Source organism: Physeter macrocephalus, chromosome 1 (assembly GCF_002837175.3).
Source record: "Physeter macrocephalus isolate SW-GA chromosome 1, ASM283717v5, whole genome shotgun sequence".
In the NCBI taxonomy this organism is placed as follows: Eukaryota; Metazoa; Chordata; class Mammalia; order Artiodactyla; family Physeteridae; genus Physeter; species Physeter macrocephalus.
The window spans coordinates 102167316-102190253 of NC_041214.2; the positions used below are offsets into that span (position 1 = coordinate 102167316).

Sequence of the window (22938 nt, forward strand, 5' to 3'; positions counted from 1 at the left end):
CGGCACCCGGACTCCCGGCGGCCCCGCCCCACACTGCCTGGCAGATTTGCCGGGAGACGCGGCTCGTGATTGGCCGCTGGCGGAGAGCGCTCCGATTGGCCCGCGCCCTCTGAGCGGCGCCCACCCCTCCGCTGCCCGGCCTCCCTCGCTCTGTTCCTCCGGCCTTCAAATGTGTAGACGGCTGCCGCTGCAGCCTGCACGCTTCGACCAGTCTGGTCTTGGATCGGACAGGTCTTTCCACTGGCCTTTCACAATGTCAGCACTCAGAGGTTAAATGCAACCATACGTTTCCTTCCTTCTTTCCCCTACACACACACACACACACACACACACACACGCACACACACAATGACAATTACACAGAGAGTATTACATTTTCAATAAACCACATAGGCAGCAGAAATATGAGAGGTAAAGAGGCTGAGAGGCTGAGAAAGGTGCAGTATATCATATTTGGACGACAACATCAAGGACGGTTTGTGTTTCAACCATTACCTAATTAAGATTCTCGTACACACCACTTACTCCCATTTTACAGAGAAGGAAATAATGATACTTTGCATTTTTATTGTCTATTGTTTGGAACCGTCTTCCAAATTCTTTGTCCCATTTGCTCTTCAGAGTATCCCTATAAGGCAGTGGGGGTTGGTTGGTGGTATGACCCCCTTTTCATAGACGAAATCAAAGTTCGGCGGCCTTGTGGGAGCAGTTCAGGTGGTGGCACTATTTGGAAATCCCATTTTGGAATGAGATCCTCGAGCCCTGAGGCTTGTAGGCATAGAAACCCATTTCTCTGCTTTCTGCAGAGTTCCCTGCGCTTTCAAATGGTCCCTTTCCACGGTGTAAACTATAGGGTCTTTAATGATAAGAGAACTTTGCACATGGATAATCACAGAACACCTTGGCAAACAGGCAAATCAAGAAAAACACCCTGACCTGGACGGTGGAGCCCTGGAGGGCTTCAGGCCAGGCAGCGCCTCAGTGACTTAGGAGGGCTTACGGGAAAAGGAAGGAGCAGCCTGTGTGCCAAGAGAAGACTGACGGCTCGTGTACAGACAGACCCCCAGGTCCGCTGATACTGTCACTGAAAGGCCCCGCCTCATCTCCAAGGTAAGTACACAGCAGCAATGCAGCTACTTTTCTATACACATAACTCCTGTTGCATGGTGCCCTCTTTTGACATATTAAATTTCCTCGTCTAGGCTATTATTAACATTCATTTAAGCCTGCTTTTTCAGCCTTTTGAGCTGAGTAATTTTACCAAAAGTTGTGTTTGTTTGTTTCCTGGAGGAGTATGCCTTGGTTAATAAAAAGAACGTCTACACTATTTATCATATAGCTTCTGATTCTTAAAGAGCACTACAGTGTAGTGCTGTACATATTGGGACTATGTCACCTAGCTGTTTTAGTCAATGAAATGCTCCCCCCACCCCCCCCACAAATCACACTATGAAGGAATATCCCAAGATTTACTTTTGAAATGTCACCTTTCTGGGCTTCCCTTGAACTTAAAAAAAATTTTTTTTAAATCTCAACATAAAATTTTATGAAAGCCGCCTAAGGCAAACAAAAAGTGTTCTTTAAGTTTTACTGTGGAATGTTAATTTCAGTGACTTTTTTTTCTTATTTTTCAGCTCTTAATGGAAGGAAGGCACAGAATAAGAAAGCATTAAACATTGGACTTAGAGACATCATTGTGTGAGACCCTGAAAGCAAGAGAAGTGGAACGAGTTTACAATGAGACGTTTTGCACGCCTGACAGCTTTCAGTCAAAACTCCTTGGTTTGTCTAAGAAAACATTTCAAAAGAAGGCAGCACGCTCTCCTTATAGTCTTGATTCAGTCCTGGAAGACATTTTTCAGGTGAAAACACAGCCTCTAGTGCAGTACTTGGCATATAGCAGGTGTTCTATAAATATTTGTTAAAAGGAGGGAGATGCTTGGTAAAACGTGCTCTGCTGGGTTTACCTTAGAGCAGTGCTTTCTAACCTTTAATGTGCAAAGCAACCAGATTCTGATTGAGTTGGTCTGAGATGGGCCTGAGATTCTGCATTTCTAACAAGATTCTAGCTGATGCTGATGTTCCTGGTTCAGACCACACCTTGAGTAGCAAGGCCTTAGGAAACAGCTCACGTTTGCTAGGTGGGAATGTGTATTGCGTTTTCACTCTCCTTTCCAACGTTTTATAATATTTGTATATCACCAAGGTTTTATATTTTTTATTATATTTTAAAAAATATTTTATAATATTTTTATATATTATATTTATATATAAAAATATAAATTTTTTATTAAAAAATTTATTTTTTTAATGAAAAAATAAATCATTAAAATCCCAGCTAAGAATTTCTAAGTATTAGAGAATAATTTTTCTGTCACATAATGTAATGGAAACCAAATTATGAGTGGGATGTTTATACTATGCCACAATTGCTTTGGGAAAACCCTATAATTTTAAAATAAAAATTAATATTTACAATTTGGATAGTTAATATTTTCTTACATACTATCTTATGAAATTTATCAAACAGAGAGGAAACTAAATTAATAGAAGGACTGAAATTTTAAAGCAAGTCAATTTTAATTAGCAATTACCACCAAGGGAGTGTTTATCATGTACAAATCATTTTGATAGGTGCTAGGAATGGAAGAAAAGTTAAATAAAAGTTGGTATCTGATGAACCTCAGATGATGTATAATCCAGGAGAAAAGAGAATCAAATATGTGAATTACAAAATGTAACATGAGGCTGAATGAAGGAATAATAGAGGTACATGTGGAGAACAATAAAGAGGTATATATTTGATGGGGGAAGGGCCACAGGATGCATTATTAGAGGAGGGGACATTCAAGCCAGGTCCGGAATTCTGAGAAAAGTTTCTGCAAGTGGAAAATGGGTGGAGGGTTTTGGCGTGGGAAAGAGATTGTGTAGCTGAGAAAATGTAAGCAAAGCTATGACAATGAATGGGAGATGTGAGAAACAGAAAACACAAGAGGGGCAGCACGTGGGATATGTGGGAAATACAACTCATTTACTCTCACTGAACCATCACAAGAGCCCCATGAGTTAGCTACTATTCCTATCCCCATTTTACAAAGGACACTGAAGCTTAGAGGCTACATAACTCTGCCCAAGAGCTCATAGCTAGTTAGTGGCAGAGCTGTGACTCCAGTCTCTTGATCATTGTGCCAGTGGCTTCTCATTATATGTTACCCATTATTTTTGTAAACCTGGTAAAGGATGTTTATGATCAAAGTACATTAAAGAGTTTGGACCTTTTTTTCCCTATGGATAAAAGGGGCCATTGCAGATTTTTGAGAAGGGGAGTAAAATGATTGACATTGCATTTTAGGAAGACAACTCCGGCATAATGAAGAATTGTTGGAGAAATAACAGTCTTTCAGGTAGATCATTGAAATCGGTTATCTAAGCAGGAAAAAAGTGAGAAAGCATGCAGAAACTCTGGCACACAGAGACTAAATGCATGGCCTTCTAAACTATGGTGCTTGCCTCTTCGTTCCCACTTCTTATCTCCAAGGATCTATGACTCTAGGGCCCAAGTGGACAGCCTGACTGTCTCTGGAATTATTTTCATCACTTGAAATTCTCACCAAATTGTTCATCCATTTTTATTATATGCAACCAAACCTGTTTCTATGAGTACATCTACAAATTTTGTTTTCCTTTCTGGAAATGTTTTTCTCCATTACTTGATCAAGGACCCTACTGAATTCCTGAAGAGGTGACTGCGGGCTTTACGCTTTCTTGGAGCCTACATTATATTCTGGAAATTTTTAAGATGGTTCATTTTCTTCGGAATCATTTCATAAATGAGTACTGATGGTCCCAGAGCAAGTCCCTAAACAGCTTTCCATCTGGGCATGTCTGGTTGGCAGGGCAAGATGGCCTGGATTTCGCTTGACTGAAGGCACCCTCAAAGCTTCAGAGGAAACGCACTGACTTAATGAGACTGAGGCTGGGCTGTCTCTGGCTCCACATCTAGGACCCTCTGCTGACATACCTCCCAGTCTGTGTGCTAGATGGGAAAGGAACAGACCTTGAATAGCATTAGAACCAGGCACGTGTTTGTTCCAGGGACATTGCCTGGAGATGAGAGAGTTTGTACGATGTTTTGAGTTCCATAGCGATGTCCCATTCACGATTTTTTTCCTGGCTGGAGGGTGTGCGGAGGGTGAGGAACTGAAATGAGGAGCCAGATAAATGAAAGATGAGATGGGAGTGTAAGCCTGCTTTGTTTTGTGCCTCATAACAGCAGAGTTTATCTCTACTCATTCCCAACCCCCTTTCCCCAATTCAAGCCCCCCAAACTATGTGATAAGGATCAGAGTAGAATGAGGAAATGTCACCAATATGGATGGTGCTGGGAAACATGATGACAGCAGCAACAACGACCCTGAGGAAGAGTGACATCATTGTAGCAGCTCGGGCTATTCAGGAGCCTCCACGGAAAGGGAGGTCACCAAGCATAATGCCTTGTGAACACATATGATACACCTCAGACATTCCTGACATCAGGAATGAGTCAGGAGCTGGGGGTCAGTTATTTTATGGATTAGGGCTAGAGCCAGAGACCACGTGGTTGTGACCCAGACCCTGATCGTACCCAGGTGAGTGTCTTTAAGAATCTGAGTAAGAAAGCAGCAGCAGCTTAAACAGGAAGTCCTCATATGTGGCATCACCCAGTATTTGTGGCCCACAACCGGGATTCTGTCATGAAACAGAGTGAATGTAGCAGTAACAGCCCTAAGATTGTTCCTCCAGATGTGAAAGCTTGGTGATCAGGAAGATCCTCCGAGCTTCTCTGCCTTTTATAGCTATTAGACATCAAGTGTTTCTGGTATATTTAAAGATCTCCTTTAACAACAGTGTCGCTATAATACTTTTGAGAGAAGCTAATAACAAGTGATGATTGTAAAGTTAGTTTAGTGTACATTTATTCCTTCTAGCACACCATATTCCTGCACCCTCTTCTATTCCGCCTTCCCACTCACTCCTTTCACCAAAAAAAGGTAACAGAGAGAAGCTCTAGGCCTGATTATTTTTCCAGCTAGTCAGCTGCAAAGTGCCTGATTTAATATGTTATGGAGCCACCTTCTGGTAGTAAAGGCACACTTCACACACACAGTAAGTTTCCCTTCCGTTACCCTAAAAAAAAAAGTTTCCACATCCCCAGCACCAGTAGGAACAGCTGGGAGCTTATGTAAATACAGACTCCTGGGTCACACTCCAACCCTACTGAATCAGATCCCCTGGGGGGTGGCATCTTTTTTCTGTCTTTTAAAAAAAGCTCCCCGAGGGATTTTTATGTCCCACATGCTTTAGATCAAGACCTTGAAATGTCAATCAATTTCTCTTAAAACAAAAAAAAGAATGGGTAGAATGGCAGTTCTTATCCATGTTGTGTATAAGTTTAAGCAATGAGAGAAAAATATTTCCGTTTAACTGGCAGGAACACGAACTGCTCACTTTATTTACCCCACCCCAAGGTTCTTGGAATTATGAGAGTGATATCAGCTGTTAGGAGAACGTGTATGTACTAGCATATATCTTCATAATTACTTGACCTTCCATCACAATTAGAATGACCTCTGTACATTTGTTATTCATTTAGCAAATAATGACCTGATTCTGCATTTCGGGTTGCTGAAACCAGTTGGAAATACCATGTTGCCACATCACCCAAGCAGTAAATAGCATGTTAATTCAGAGCAGATATTATCATTCTTTCCCAACTTTATTAAAATTACAAGTTTGCAGAAACAACTTCCACCAACACAAATAATTCTTTTTTAAAAAACAAAGTAAATAAATTTCAAAGTAAATAAAAATAATGAATCGTTAGTGTTTTTCCCTTATCCACTCTCTCAATGTTAGGTTATAGTCAAAACCCTTAGTATGGGGGCTTCCCTGGTGGCGCAGTGGTTGAGAATCTGCTTGCTAATGCAGGGGACATGGGTTTGAGCCCTGGTCTGGGAAGATCCCACATGCCGCGGAGCAACTGGGCCCGTGAGCCACAACTACTGAGCCTGCGCGTCTGGAGCCTGTGCTCTGCAACAGAGGCCGCGACAGTGAGAGGCCCGTGCACCGCGATGAAGAGTGGCCCCCACTCGCCGCAACTAGAGAAAGCCCTCGCACAGAAACGAAGATCCAACACAGCCAAAAATAAAACAAATTAATTAAAAACAAAAAACAAAAAAAAATCCTTAGTATGTTTCTTGGACTTTCGAGGATTTGGTTTCAAAGAGTTCTGATCTGCTTAAGTCTCTGCAGCTAAGTCCCCACCTCAGCCACATGTCTTGCTGCACCCTTCCTAAACTCTGCCCATAGCTCCTGCTTCCTTTTAGTAGCAAAAGTAGAGGAAGTAAAGTTTATCCCACACGTCCTTCTGTTTCAGCCAAGTATAAGGAAGAATGTTCTAGAAGTCAGTTAGGCATAATAATGAAGTAGGGAGGAAATGAGTCCCTATGACTGGAAGCATCCAAGCTGAGTTTGGTAATAATAAGACAGTAAGGTGGTAGAAGCTTCGATGGAAGACTGAACTACGTAGCTTTATGGTCTTTCCAGCCATATTCTGTTTTTTCCCTCCACCAGCCGTAAAACTGTATCTTTACACACTGAAGCCATTCTTTCCTCTCCTCTTTATTACACTGATTTACTCAAATCTTTGACTTCTTTTGCTGGGCCTGGGATTACGGGAACATCTTTTCTATAAATATGGAACTGATATTCTAAAATCATGCTGCTACCAGCAAAAACTTGAGTTTTGGTTTCGGGAGTAGTTTTCTAATAAAGCCTTTATATTGGTTATACACTGTAGCCTCTGGGACAGTTCAAAATTTTCTCTACCCCCCTCCCCACGTTCAGCACCCAGGATGAGATGCTCCGACCTCAGGAAGCTAGTCTCAGAAAACACTTAGTGAAGTTCTCAGCATGGGGAGTGTGAATGGCCAAGATGGGAGTCACTTTGGTGCCTCCAACACCTCCATGGTGGTAGGACTGGTGTGTGTGTGGTCCTAGGGCAGAACTCCCCAAATCTCCACCTGAGATGCTCTAACCCTGGAGAAGGGTAAATTCACACTGCCCGGAGCCCCATATGGCAAGCACTTATCCTGGCATTTCTTTCAAGTTGCATTTTTTTTTTTTTTTTACAAATTCATTTAAATTTTGTTGTATATACAGACAGCTCATACAACTCAAAAACAAAAAAACAAACAACCCAATCAAAAGGTGGGCAGAAGACCTAAGAAGACATTCATCCAAAAAAAGACATACAGATGGACAATAGGCACATGAAAAGATGCTCAACATTGCTAATTACTGGAGAAATGCAAATCAAAACTACAGTGAGGTACCACCACACACTGGTCAAAATGGTCATCAGGAAAAAAAAAAAAGTTTACAAATAACTAATGCAAGAGAGGGTGTAGAGGAAAGGGAACCCTCCTACACTGTTGGGGGGAATGTAAGTTGGTGCAGCCACTATGGAAAACAGTATGGAGATTCTTCAAAAAACTAAAAATAGAGTTACCATATGATCCAGCAATCCTACTCCTGGGCATATATCTGGAAAAACCCACAATTTGAAAAGATACATGCACCCCAGTGTTCACTGCAGCACTATTTACAATAGCCAAGACATGGAAGCAAACTAAATGCCACTGACAGATGAATGCATAAAGAAGATGTGGTACACATATACAGTGGAATACTACTCAGCCATAAAAATGAGTGAAATAATGCCATTTGCAGCAACATGGATGGTCCTAGAGATTATTATATTAAGTGAAGTAAGTCAGAAAGAGAATGACAAATACCACTTGATATCACTTATATATGGAATCTGAAATATGATACAGATGAACTTATTTATGAAACAGAAACAGACTCAGACATAGAGAACAGACTTGTGGTTGAGGGCATTCTAGTCAACAGAGGAGTTCACAGCCTGCATTTCCTTTAACTGCAAGTTTTGATTTGACCATTACACCAAAGCAACACAACAGACTAAAAAGTTTGGTCTCAGTAATATAGAATATCTTCAGATTATTTATTGAATAAACACACATTGCTCAAGCTGTTTACTAAAAATGTGGAGAGATGAATAAAGTTCTCTAGGAGAAGAAGGGGAAGTGATTGCTGAGTCTTCTGCCCCCCACTCTGCCTGGGGAGTCCCAATAGGAAGGCTGACCCGGAGCTTGCATCCACCACTGCCTTGTGCGCGGGATCTTGCCGCAGGGACTGCTTTAACTGTGAACTGTTTTCACAATTCCTACTAAGGTGTCAACAGAAAACACTGTTGAAGGGTTTGAGTACGAGCTGCAGTTTCTTTCTTGGGTGAATTCTGGAGAGACAGCTTAGTCTCCTTTGATATAAAGTAGTTTAATGGTGAGAGGAAAAGTTTGCCCTGGAGTTTTGGGGAAATCTAAGGGCTCTCTTCATTTCCTTAAGAAAGAAAAATTGATTGAAGTGTTGGTGGGTCCCAGCCAGTACCTAAGGCAGAATAAGTGAGGCCCAGAAATGAAACAAAAACAGTGAACTTGCAGGATTAATCCTCATTTATTTTCGCCTGAACTTTGAGATTAAATAACACTCAGGGACAGAGAAAGCAAACTCTTCCAAATAAATAGATCTTTGCATCTTGTCATATTAAGGGCTGCAATGTTTAAGAAAATAGGCTGGTTTTGAGTCAATTAAGTAATATTTATTAGGGTCTTACTTAAGTACTTTTTTTCCCCTTAAACTTTCTATTTGGAAATAATTTCAAACTTTGAAAAAGTTTGCAAAAAGAAAAAGAGTAAGAAAAACCTCCACATATTGCCTTTACCTAGATTCATCTATTGTTAACACTTTTATCATCTGCTTTTCTCACTCTCTGCAAGTATACATACATATGCATGCATGTATCTATGTGTGTATCTGTATTACATATACATGTGCCCATACCCACTAGGAGTAAGTTATGTATACATCATGGCCATTTACCTTAAATACTTCAGTGTGCATTTCCTAAGAATAGGAATATTCTCTTACATAACCACAGCAGAGTTATCGATACTTTTTTATCTAGTCTTCTGCCCCTATTCTAGTTTTGTCAGCTCATCTGACAAATGTCAGATCTGATTTGCCATATTTGTCAGATCTGATTTGCCAGATTTCCTTTGTAGCTTTAATCCCTCTTCAGTAAAGGATCCAGTCTAGAGCAAGATAGTGCAATTAACTGCCATGTCTTTTTAGCTTTCTTTAATCTGGAAGATTTAAAATTTTTTTTTCTTTTTTTTGCCTTTAGACATTCCTTATTTTGTCTATTTGATGTTGCTTTGTGACTGGATTCAGTTTATTCATTCTCTGCCTTAATACTGCAAAGGGAATATTGTGTCCTTCCGAGGGTATCACATCTGACGGAGCAGGATGTCCATTTGTCCCTCACAGATGTTAATTTTGACCACTTGGTTGAGTTGTTGTCTAATTTCTCCACTATATAATTACTGCTGCTTTTCCCCCCCTTGTAACTAATAAGCATACTTCAGGGGGACCATTAGAGACCATGCAAATATCCTGATTGTCATCAAAGTTTCCTCCTTATTTAGTATTTGTTGATGAATCTAGCCTGATTCAATCTTTACTATAATGATTACAGAATGATGACTTTCCAACTCCAGCACTTCTGTATTTACCAGTCAACTCCCAACATTCTACTGTACGCCAGAGCTCTCTCTTTTTCCTCCCTCCTTCCCTCCCTCCCTTCCTCCCTTCTCTCTCTCTCTCTCTTTCTCTCTCTCAATCTCTCTCTCTCTCCCTACGTATCTGTCATCTATTACCGGTACAGATTTATGAATTCTTACTATTTTTCAATGGCTTCTAATTTATTAGTATACTTCATTATATTAGTGCTTAAACTGCCCTAGATTTAGCCAGTAGGAGACTTCAAGCTGATTCGTCCATCCTTCTGACATACCCTCAGCATTTTTTGGAATATGTTCTTATTTTCTGACATAACAAGACATTCCAACATCAGACATTTCTCTGGAAAGTTCTGATTCCTTTCAGCATGAAATTATATTAGTGAACAAGATACTAGTGCCAGTTGTGCTTGCTACTGGAATATCTTTGCTTCTTGGTACATCCAAAAGACAGATCTGGGAAAAATAGGTATGTATATATACATACAACACACACACACACACGCAATTGAAATTACCACCACCAATAGGGACAGATGGATATATTATATAAATTATATTTATATAAATATAATTTTTTCCTTATCTTTCCTTCTTTCTTACACAAAGGTAGCATATTATATACTCTTTGCACTTTGCTTTTTTCCCTTAACATTATATCCTGGAAATCACTCCATATTAGTCAATAGAGATTTTCTTCTTTCTTGTTTTTACCGCTGTACAGTTTCCATTTTGTGTATTTAGTATAGTTTATTCAATCAATTTCCTACGTTTGGACTTTAGTTTTTAGTACTTGGTTAGTTTTTAGTACTTGGGAATTAAAAATAATGCTGCCAAGAAGAACCTTGTGCATATACACTTTGATATTGTTGGAGGGAGCTTCAGGGAAAATTCCTGAAGAGGAATTGCTAAGTCAAAGGATAAATTAATATGTAGTTTTGTTTGATATTGTCAGTTCCTTTCCACAGTGATTGTACCATTTTGCATTCCTTTCAGCAACATAGGAAAGTGCCTGTTTCCCCATAGCCTTGACAACAGAGCATGCTGTCAAACTTTTCAAATTCTTGACAAGTGATTGGGGAAGAAATAATGTCTCAATGAATTTTAAATTTGCATTTCTTTTAATATGAATGAATTTGAAATTTTTTCAAGTGTTTAAGTGTTATTTTCAGATCTTTTTTGTGAATCATTGGTATCATATCTTTGGCCCATTTTTCCACAGAATTTTTCAGCTTTTTTATCCTCAACATTTGTAAGTTCTTTATCAATTTGTAAATTCTTTATCACCCTTTATTCGTCATATATGTTGTGAATACTTTTACCTAGTTTATCATTTGCCTTTTCACTTTGCTTTTTTTTTTCCATGCAAATTGTTTTTATTTTTAAGTAGTCAGATTTATCCATCTTCCCTTTCATTACATCTGGATATATATATATATATATATTTGTATAGTTATAGTTGTAGTAATTGCCATTGTATGTATATAACTATAGTATAGTATATATTATGGCACATGTCTTTATGTATATATTCTATAGTATATGTGTGTATATATATAACTATATAGTTATATCTATACACTATAACAATAGTGTATATATGTACATAAATATAGATATAGCTATATATAGATAGATATAGATATGCACACACATATTATGTATATATGGAGCTAGGGAAATATCCCATTTTCTCAAGAGTTTTTATTAGAAATGGGTGTTGAATTTTGCCAATGGCTTTTAAAACATTTATGGAAATTAATCCTATACCTTTCCTCCTAAACTCTATTTATATGGTAAATTAATTTAAGAGATTTTTCTATTAGTAAGCCCTCCTTGCATTCCTGGTATAATCCTTAGGTAAGGTTTCAAGTTCCATCACTATGTCTTAGATGTCAGGGTCTCTACTGAAGTGCCTTTGCTCTATTGATGCCCTCTCTCTGAAGTCTTTTAAAAATATTTCTCACACTCTGTCCCCGAAATGATACCCTCTTCTTTATTCTTTTCACTTCTTTGTACATACTTTTATTTTCAGACATATCACTCTGTACTGTATTTATTTGTTTAGAATCTGTTTCTCCCATTAAACTCTACACTCACTGAAGGCATGGAGTGGTTCTAAGAACTTTTTTATATCAGTTTCTTGAGTGTGAACTCTACAGACCCTAAACTGGCCATTCAAAACAGGTACTCAGGGGACTTCCCTGGTGGTGCAGTGGTTAAGAATCTGCCTGCCAATACAGGGGACACGGGTTCGATCCCTGGTCTGGGAAGATCCCACATGCCGCAGAGCAACTAAGCTCGTGCACCACAACTACTGAAGCCCGCGCGCCTAGAGCCGTTGCTCCGCCAACAAGAGAAGCCACCGCAATCAGAAGCCCGCACACGGCAAGAGTAGCCCCTGCTCGCCGCAACTGGAGAAAGCCCACGCGCCGCAACGAAGACCCAATGCAGCCAAAAAAAAAAAAAAAAAAAAAAAGAGGTACTCAGGAGCAGTGTTTGCCACACTTTTCCATTAACTAGCAGCAGAAATTAAAATAAATTCCTATTTATAATTATGTCAGGTTCAGATCTATTAGGCATTAAAGCATGTCCATTTGAATCAGGGCAACAGCTTTATGTACAAGAAAAATCCAATGCAACCCAATTACTTATGAGAGTGGAATTATGCTGATCCCAAACCAGTGGTATAAAAACGGTTCTACCACAGATAAAATTCTCAAATTCCCACTTCTCTTCCCATTCAGCATTATCGTGTATTTATGTCTTCACAAGAGAAAGTGCAGAATAGAGAGGTTAACATTTTTTAAAAAGTAGATTTTATTTTTTAAGATAACTTTTAGGTTCACAGCAAAATTGAGTGGAAAATACAGAATTCCCATATTCTGCCTGCCCCACCCCACAGTCTCCCTCACTATCAACATCCTGTGCCAGAGTAGTCTGTTACAATCAAGGAACCTACAGACATATTATTATTACCCGAAGTCAAACTTTACATTAAGTTTCACCCTTGATGTACCTTTCATGGGTTTTGACAAATGTATAATGGCACGAATCTGCCATTATGGTATAATCAGTACAGTTTCACATGTCTAAGAAATGTTAACTCTCTACGTGGTTCTCAGGTCCACCATCAAATTTCTCTTCACAATTCATGTAACTGTTTTTCCGTCCACTCCACCCTGCCTTCCCAGCACCTCTGAGTATTTTCTAGCAATAGCTGAATGGCTTTAACACTGTGATCAGTGTAGTTTGGTGGTATGACTTCTTTGGACAGTAAATGGGGAGTCGTCTGACGGAACTCAGGGCAAATGCAGGCACATTCCTGTCATTTACCAAGGGTAGCTAGATGCGGCCCCCTCCATGTTCTCTTCTTTATGTTGTGATCTTGGGTTTGTTACTCTTCCCCCTTGTTTTCCCCAGTATCCCTCCTTAGAATCACAATCTCACAGAGCCTTTGAGCTAACATGAGGGATCTGAGTGAGCAAACCAGATAAAGAATGTAACCGAGGTTAGGAAGGTACAAAGATGTCGGCTGGGGAGAAACATTTAGATTCTACTGTTCTCATTCCTTTGTTAATTTGCACCTAGCTAATGTCTAGACCCATCACAGAAGCACTAGACAGGGTTTAAGAGTAATTTCAAAAGTGTTCCTTGGTCCTGACCTTGCCTAAGTTCATATTTGCTTGCTCTCTGGTTACATCTTCCTGGCTGGAGCATGCAGCCTTGCTAGTAGTCACAGAACCCAGGGAAAAAAAAAAACCCTTTGCCAGAGCTGAGAAATAAAATGCTCTGTTCCCACCATTTCACCATGTGTTTCTGGCTGGAACTTCAGCTCATTTCTGCCAGTTAATGTCTTTTTCTCTCAAGAGGGTAACTTTCGCTCACCATTTCAGCTGTCTCTGCTGGACACTCAAGCTTCAGCTGGTTGACATAGCCATGACTGCTGTTGTCAAAAACTCAGGCTATGTCCATCATCTCTCAAAGAACAAAGCTTCTGTGTTTCTGCAGATTCAACCTTCAAGTTCAAGCCAAAGCCATTCTCCTAAATCAAGGTGCCAAGGGGGCTGCCTTCGAAAACCTCTCCCCTTGCTCAGAGCCTCTGAGACAATGTCCTTTCCACTATCTCTGGCCTTGGTTAGTTTCTTTAAACTTTCTTTCCAGCTTCTGATCTTGATTAGTTTCTTTTCTCTTTTCATTTCCTAGTCTTTTTTTTTTTTTTTTTGCATACTTTCCTGGCCATTCCACCCCAGGGTCCAGTTATTTCTGCTTTTCTTTGTTTTCTGTCAACAATTTTTGGAATATACTACCTGGGCATTTAAAAAAATCAATATTTACTTAAGTGCACACAAAACAGCTCTTGTATATAGTAAAAGGAGATACCAAAGCAGTAAAATATCATGATATAATGGAGACTGATCACACTCTGGACTGGAAATCAGAGAGCTGGGTCATCATTTTGAACCTATCACTTCTAATTATGTAACCCTGGAAAGTCAATCTCACAGAGTCTCTAGCTCTTTATTTGTAATACGACCTCTAATGCCCATCGTAATCAAATATTTTATGATTTTAAAGACTTACACTGCAAAGTTAGTTTGGTCAAGCCGACCATATGTTCATCAGTTAAAACAAAACTTAAGCTTAATCAAGGGAAAGACTATTTTGATTGAATTAAGTTTGATTTTCTCTCTCACCCTAGGCACTTGCATAAGACCTAAATATGCCTACCTCTTGACTTACGCGTATAGGTTAACTTTTGCTACAACAATGCTGTGTAACTGTCACACCATTTAATAATGCACATTTGGGGGCTTCCCTGGTGGCACAGTGGTTGAGAGTCCGCCTGCCGATGCAGGGGACGCGGGTTCGTGCCCCGGTCCGGGAAGATCCCACATGCCGCGGAGCGGCTGGGCCCGTGAGCCATGGCCGCTGAGCGCCACAACAGTGAGAGGCCCGCGTACCGCAAAAAAAAAAAAAAAAAAAAAAAAAAATAATAATGCACATTTGGTTAGGCTGGAGGTTGGTCGGTCTAAATTGGGCCTGGCTTGGGTGGATCCGCTCTAATCCATGAGTCTCTCATCCTCTTCTTGGAGCCAGCAGTCTAGCCTAAAATGTTCTTATGGTAATGGCAGAGAACAAGAGAGTGAGTCCAATCATACAAATACTTTCAAGTCTTGGATTAGTCAGGTCCATGATATTCCATTGTCCAAAGCAAATCATACGGCCAAGCCCAAAGTCAAGGTGTGCTCATGATGCAGGTGGGTAAAGAAGTGAATATTTCTGAACAACAATGTTATATAACACACTGTGCTTTGGAAATGAGTGATGAAAATGCTTATATATGGCTTCTTCTCAGTGAAAATGAAGCCTATGATGAAGGCATGAAGAAACCTTAGGGATTAGAGTCCAGAGTTGCTGGTTTGAGACAGGCTCTTTGAACTTACCTGCACACAATTTTAAGGTGCAGGTGAAAGTGTCATTTTAGTCAAATGAGAGAGGTCAAGATCATAACACTGCCTGAAAATCATCTAGAGTCCTTCTATTTTGCAGAAAATTCCTCTGAATCATGGAATGAGTGTCCATCCATGAATGAGCAACTGTTCACTCTATTCAAGTTGGAGATGAACTTGCAAATGTTGACCAGAACTTATTGATGAAACCAGAAGAGGCCACTTCAAAGAGATGGCTAAGACTAAAATACCATGAGACACTTGCCATATGATAGACTGAAAAATTACATGACTTATGTTGTACTGTACAATTGTCTATCCCTTTACTGAAAAAATCTAAACATCCTCCAACTCGGCCACTTTTTACCCAATAACTTCTACACATATTTATGTCTGCTAATGAAACAGTAAAATAAAACCAAATGGTTATCCTTTTGCTCGTCCCATGTGCAGGAGCCCGGGCACGAAGAGTGAAGAACGACTGGAACTGGGGTTCTTATGCAAGGTATTCTGTTTTCCTCCAGTGAAAAGAAACAACTGAATTTCAGTACAAAGACTAATTGCACTTTCCCATTATTTGGAACTCTCGTTAGAACTTTTGCATTTTCTTCTTCTTGTAATTTTCCTAGGGAATGCAATGAACCTCAGAGATTATCATAATTTTGGCAAATAGCTTAGAATGTTAGTAGATGCCCAGAAGAGAAGAGGATCTGGTATGGACATAAGCTTGAAACCCTTGTCATCCCCTCAAAGAATTAAAGTGAAAAATAAAAACACTGCAAGTATTTTTTAATGACAGCAGCCTAATTTGCACTTCTTACATAAGCAAGAAAATCCCTGCAGATAGCATTAGGTGTCAGCTTCACATTGCCTCTCACTCTTGTTTAAATTTCCAGCATGTGCCGTTGAAAGAGGGTGAGGTGCTGGGAAAACAGGTCATTCAATTCTGACATCCATTTCAACTGCAGTAGAGACTTGGCTAGAGGGTGATTATATTAATAAAGCATGATATCTATCTTTTCGATAGGATTCTAGCAGAGTTTTGCTTGTGTGGCAAAGTCTCAGAGGACTAGAGTGTCTCCAGCTCATGACAAGGCAGATCACCTCCAATGGACTCTTGAATGTAGGTGTACTTGGTGGGAGGTGAGGCAGCTTGAAAGGCGGAGGTCTTTCCATGCTAGGAACAAAACATCGCTCCTTCAACGCTGAGAATGTCAGGGGGTGATGTATGTATGTATAATATATTTTTAAAAGTAGGAAACAGAGAAAGTGAAAGAGACATGCTTCCCTGGTTCTCTCAGATTTTTTTCCTGGCATAACCTGCTTTTTAGTCCTGTTATGATAGTAGCATTAATTAATATTTATGTGATACTTTATAATTTGTAAATCATTTTAATTACAGCATTATATAATTTTTATTTAGGAATTGAATATTATTGTCACCATTCCATAGATAAAACTGAGGCTCAGAGGTTTTAAGCAACTTGTTCAAAGGAACCAGACCAGCAATTCAAGCCTTTTAACCAGAATCTACACTCTGCATGGCAACTGCCCCCTAATAGAAGAAGTGTTTCTCTTATGTGGATTAAAACATTCCTTCAGGGACAAAATTTTAAAATTCTGGGACCAAAGATGGCAGCTTTTCTAATAGTCCCTTTGCCAACCTTACTCCCAGCCTTCACCCACTCACTCACTGTGTGTATACTGTCAGGAAGGATGGAAGCAGGAAGTAAACTCTCCTGAGTCTCTGAGTCCATTGGTACTGGATGGATGATGCCCACATCCCTTCTGTTTGTTTTAGTGAATATTCTTAAAGTTGTCTTTGTATAAAGTACTGCTCTATGTTAGCGCAATTCATCTCTCTCTCTGAAGTGCCTCAAGCATAAAGGTGAGTGTGGCATTTAGCTGTACAAATGCTCCAGCTCTCTTGATATCAGGAAATAGAGGTGTATATGTGAGCAAATTTATGTCCATGACTCAAATACTTCTACCCTTTGTCTATCAATCCATAGTACCTTAATTTCTCCAGAGAGAGGGAGAGATTGTTTTTCATCTCTATATAACACAGACATTTGAATACAGAACAATAAAACAAATCAATTCATATTTTCAGATTCCCACTTTCTCATTTTAATATAAAAATCCCAATGCCTATTACCTGGTTCTCTGATGCTTTAATGGAGACAATATATATCAAAATGTGGACAAAATTCTAAGAAATTTGCACTTCTACCTTTTATGGGAAATTAAGAATTTCTCAAGGTCACGTGGTGGCCAAAGTGTAGTACTTGGACAAGAATCCAGAATTTCTGACTCTGTTTGGTGTTTTATTCACCACAAAACACTCCTTGCACATGGCTATAGAGTCTTCGAGGGTACTCTAAGTAGAAGGTAGAGTACATGGTCAATGTTATCTGAGACAGTAGTAGTAAGAGAGTGGAAGATCAGCTCTATGTATTCTGAGGGTCTCCTCTAGGCATGGCCTAATCCAGACTGATCCAAAATAGCCGAGTCAAAAAAGTGAGGCTTAACCTTCCATGTCATTTCAGAAAGATGAGTGGAGGGAGGAGAGTTTTGGAAAATATTTCAATAAGACAGAAAAGGGGTAACTCATTGCTTGCTTGCTTTTCCCCGTGGGGAAAAAGGAAAAGGGCAGTAAAAGCCCATTCTGCTGAAAAGCAGCTGGAAATTTCTTAAAATTACCTTTCTCACTCAATTTCACACTTGAGCATCTAGGCCTAGCTGGGCCCAGGCAGTTCAGAGATGCATGAAAATGAAAAAAATAATGAAGATTAAAAGAAAAATCAGATTCAGTTCTCATTTCATGCCCACTGACTTGTTCCATCCAGTGAGTGCTCCAGCCTGAACAGGGAGAGGTGGGATGAAGTCAGAAATTGTGCATCTAATCCCAACTGTGTGGTGCTGGGCAAGCTAGGCAGCCTCTCTGAGCTTCTCTGAGCCTTATTTCCTCAGTTAAATATGAGACAAATGCTATCTAGGAATGATATTTAAAGTGCTGAGTGAATATTTTGTACTGAAAAAAGTATCTGTTCCTGCATACCTTAGTATTGGACTCACATTTCTTTTTGGTATTGACACAGTTTTCTCACTCCAAGACCAAACAATACAAGGCAGGAAAAGAGCAAAGCTGCCACAATCACTGGCCAGGACATTCCATCTTTGGGCTGATTAACCACAATACTTGAAAAGGGCATAAAGAGAGATGAACTTTAATGCCAAAGTTTGGCAACTGGAAAGCAGGGTGAATTGAATTAGTTTGCTTACCTGAAACACGTTTTCTCCAAAGGCCATGGGGTGTTCATTGATCACAGTCATGCTATGGGACCATATCTATGCCTTGTTTTCATATCTGTTTTTGCATTTATAGAATTGCTTTTTTTTTACATGAATGTCTTTCTTGTTAGAATGTTCCAGAACTGATCTTTTCTTTTATTTCCCCAAGGCCCTGAACAATTCCTGGCACATGGTACCCAGTGAAATGGTATTTGTAAGAATGAATAAATAAAACTGATCATCTGTAAATTTGCTTTCCAAATTCACTTCAGTAAAGAAAAATTTATATGTAGAAATATTGGTCTAGTTTTGGATTTTCTTATTCTTTAAGGAGTCATTAAATGCTTCATGGAATATTCGTGTGTTAGGAGGAGGAGGAAAGAGTAAAAAGCATTATAACAATTCAAAGGCCTGAAAGTCCAAAGCCAAAAAGGCCAGAGGCAATATAAATATAATATTCTGGACTGTTTTACTTTTTCTCTAACATGAAGGAAAAATTAAGAAAACAAACTCTCTTAAGAAATAAGATTGTCTGGCTCTGCCTGGCAGAGAATAAAAGGGAATGTTTATAATTATATAGTTGCTTAATTTTTTCCTTTTTAAAAAGTGTTTTATGATCATGTTAAAGATTCAAATAGTACAGAAATACAAAACTACAATGAAAAGGGAGTATCCTTACTTCTTCAGATGCCAGCTACCCACACTAGAGGCAATAACTTTTAATAGTTAATTATGTATCCTATCAGAAATTTTTTACACATATATAAGCAAATATATGTACCATGAATATATATCCCATTTTATTACAAATGGGGGCATACTGTACATACTGTTTTGTTCCTGGTTTCTTTCTCTTAAAAAACATTCTTGGAATACTTTTCACAGAAGTGCATAGAGGTTTTCCTCATTCTACAATATTAAATTACTGGCTAGTTCCCCAATGTATGGATCTACCATAGCTTATTTAATTGGCCTCTTAATGTTAGATGGTTAAATTGTTTCCAGGCTTTTCTTATTTCTAACAACACTCCAGTGAAATTCCTAATACATTATAGGTAGATCATTAGCTCTTCAGATTACATAACTTATTTGGGCAAAAAGTGCATTTTTGTATCAGAATTATCTGGATTGTTTTTTTTTCCCATCGTTTTAACTAGATTATAAACTGATTGTAGGTGGAGACTAGTTTTTAAATTTTTTTGATTGCCTCAGATTTATTACACTGCTTTTCATAAAGCAAAGTTTCAAAAACTACAGGCCAAAACACTGGATTTAAAATATTAGTTACCAAATCTCTTCTATGTTTTACGTAGTTTGGATGGCAGCCACATGATGTCATGTTAACACTGGGTATCAGTGCTGAAGATTTTTCCTCTTACAACACCTATCCAGGGTTTCAAGGTCTTCCTGATGCTCACGCTACTCTAGCCCTGTCAAAGCAGACACTGAGGGCTTCCCTGAGGGCTTCCCTGGTGGCGCAGTGGTTGCGCGTCCGCCTGCCGATGCAGGGGAACCGGGTTCGCGCCCCGGTCTGGGAAGATCCCACATGCCGCGGAGCGGCTGGGCCCGTGAGCCATGGCCGCTGAGCCTGCGCGTCCGGAGCCTGTGCTCCGCCACGGGAGAGGCCACAGCAGTGAGAGGCCCGCGTACCGCAAAAAAAAAAAAAAAAAAAAAGCAGACACTGAGGGTACCCTGGAAGCTCACACAGTCCTAAAATACGTAACCATGTGGTTCATTGTACGCACAGGTGGTTAGAGAGTTCACAGTAGTTCAAACCACTGGAATATCATGATCACAAAGTAAATAATCTCACAAGAGGTCAATTTAGGACTACACAAAGTTCTGTTTTAGTAAAGTCAAGACTTAACTAAGCTCTACACTGGTAATATGGTGGAATATAACATTTTACCTCCAAAGTTTTAGAGAAATGAAAGAACAAAAGGTTTTAAATAGGTCTTCTAATAGGTCTTCCATCAATGCTTACTAATCTTCTCCCAACCAAATACAGAAAATGAGACCATTGACTTCAGGAATGTCTTAGTGGAGAAGCAGAGCTCCAATCTTGCCCTGTCTCTCAATTAGGCAGTTCTTGAAGGCACCAATAGTTAAAGATGTTAGTAGGATGTCAGTTTGCAGCTCTACTGCTATGTGGTGTGCAGGATGGATGATGCTCCAGTGCCTGAGGACTGTATGACCCTCCATATGAAATAAACTGAGTTCCCAGGTGGAACGTTCACCAGTTAAGTGAATACCATCTGAAGGGAAAGAGTTGATTATGCCTCTGAATTTACAATCAAGATCTGTGTTGGGAGGGTCCTAACTTTATTGAATACCATGACCTCTTATGATACAAAACAAGGGATTATATTTAGCATTGACAAAATTTTATTAGTTGAATTATAGGAATACTCTTTGTTCCAACAATCAGACTGTACTTTCACAGAACTGAAATGTTTCTCACTACTTTTTACCTGGCTAATTCTCATTCATTTTTCAGACTTTAATTTTAAATATGTCCTCAGAGAATCCTTTCTTGTTCCCCAATTAAAATCAGAGCTTTCTGTGAGACTCTGGCAACACCTTGTACTATACCATAAGATGTGTCACAAATAAATTTAATTGCATGATTATTTATTTACTAAATATCCTCTATAATAGATTATAATCTTCAAGAGGCAAGTGTTTTCAATGTATACCCAACAACTGGCACAGAACCTGACAAATGGTAGGTACTCAGTAAATACTTGTTGAGTGAATAAAACATAAAATTTTAAAAAATGGTAAATGACTCGCCAGTGATATGGATATGATTATTTTTAGTAGATCCATTGGCAGTTGTGGGAACTTCTGAAAATGCTCTGGCTGTGCTGGTGAAGGTGTCACCTAGGGATATAACGGGGATATCTGAACTGATCCTAATGACCATCTCCACCTGGTCAAGAAGTGTAAAATTGTGATTGGACTTCACTTGCTATTAGCAAGGGCTCAATTTGAATGGCCTAAATGCTCCTAAAATATTATCTGTAAAGTTTACTAAGGACCAATTTAGGCAGCACTGGTATCCTAGGATCTAACAGTTACCAAAGAGTGAAACTTCCTATTGGTTTAAAGAAAAAAAGAGAAACAATACAGCACATACAACAAAATAATATCTGCTAAAGAATCTCCATGAGAAGTGGTTATGGGAAAATGTCTGAAGTTGGTGTCATGGAAAGATGAGGCTTATCCATAGTGGCCCAGGTTATCAGAGGTCCAATGAATCAAAATACTGATTCTTCCCACTCTAATATGTTTGATAAGATCAATAAAAATTCCTTTGCAACATCTGAGTAGACAAATCCATGTCAACAAATCATTCCATTTTCCAATGGAAAATTAAAACTTAAAATGCACTTTAATGGATTTATTTGGCCCCCAAATGCTATTATGTAGATTTCATTTTGAAATAAAATAGAGACAAATCTAAGACTTGGTCTCTGACTATCTTTTTTGAGTGACTGGGATGAATTTTGGTTCCATCCATTGTCATTTTTATCATCACTGTCGTTTTCATCAAGATGCACTTTCAAATACCTGAGATTGGCTTCTTTCTCATTTTTCCACCTCTGATCAAATAAAGCAGACCACAATCTTCCCTGACCCTAAATTTTCCCTAAGTGCTCACCATGAAGTGTTGAACCTGCCCTTGAGGGGGATGAACTGTACGTTTCACTGGGCATCCATGAAGCTGCTAAAGGAAGAAGATAGTGGAAAAGTTAATCTGTATAAGACTAATTATTTTATTGTCTCTTCTTGACCTTTAATTGAACCTAAAAATTCAGCACACATTAGAATGTCCCAAAATAAAGTGGGAGTTGAGGGAATGCTTGTGGTCCAGATGTTTCTATTTGATCACAGCCATTTAAAGCAGGAAGAAGAAATGGAAGAAAACACTAGGAGAGGTTTTTCCAGCCCCAGAGAGTGTGTTGTGACTGTTCTCATGTCTATCCCACAGATGAGCTAAAAGAATGAAAGCCCAGGTGTGTTACAGTGGCCTTCAGTAAAGAAAAGATACCAAAAGGACTTTTTTTTTAACATCTTTATTGGAGAATAATTGTTTTACAATGGTGTGTTAGTTTCTGCTTTATAACAAAGTGAATCAGTTATACATATACATATATCCCCATATATCTTCCCTCTTGCATCTCCCTCCCTCCCACTCTCCCTATCTCACCCCTCTAGATGCTCACAAAGCACCAAGCTGATCTCCCTGTGCTATGCGGCTGCTTCCCACTAGTTATCTATTTTACATTCGGTAGTGTATATACGTCCATGCCACTCTCTCACTTTGTCCCAGCTTACCCTTCCCCCTCCCCATGTCCTCAGGTCCATTCTCTATGTCTGCATCTTTATTCCTGTCCTGCCCCTAGGTTCTTCAGAACCACTTTTTTTTTAAGATTCCATATATATGTGTTAGCATACGGTATTTGTTTTTCTCTTTCTGACTTATT

At 39.3% G+C, this 22938-nt stretch overlaps 1 protein-coding gene and 1 pseudogene across 1 annotated transcript in view; both read right to left on the bottom strand.

Annotated features, from left to right (window-relative positions):
• Positions 1-16223: 16223 nt before the first annotated feature.
• CD96 (CD96 molecule) overlaps positions 16224-22938 on the bottom strand; it is an 84797-nt gene continuing 78082 nt past the window's right edge. The window contains 5 exon segments of the mRNA XM_024120004.1: positions 16224-16300; positions 16303-16331; positions 18233-18355; positions 21238-21331; positions 22113-22178. Of these exon segments, the coding sequence (XP_023975772.1) occupies positions 16224-16300; positions 16303-16331; positions 18233-18355; positions 21238-21331; positions 22113-22178 (389 nt within the window).
• The window catches only part of LOC102997041 (cytosolic 5'-nucleotidase 3A-like), a 4708-nt pseudogene continuing 3997 nt past the window's right edge, over positions 22228-22938 (bottom strand).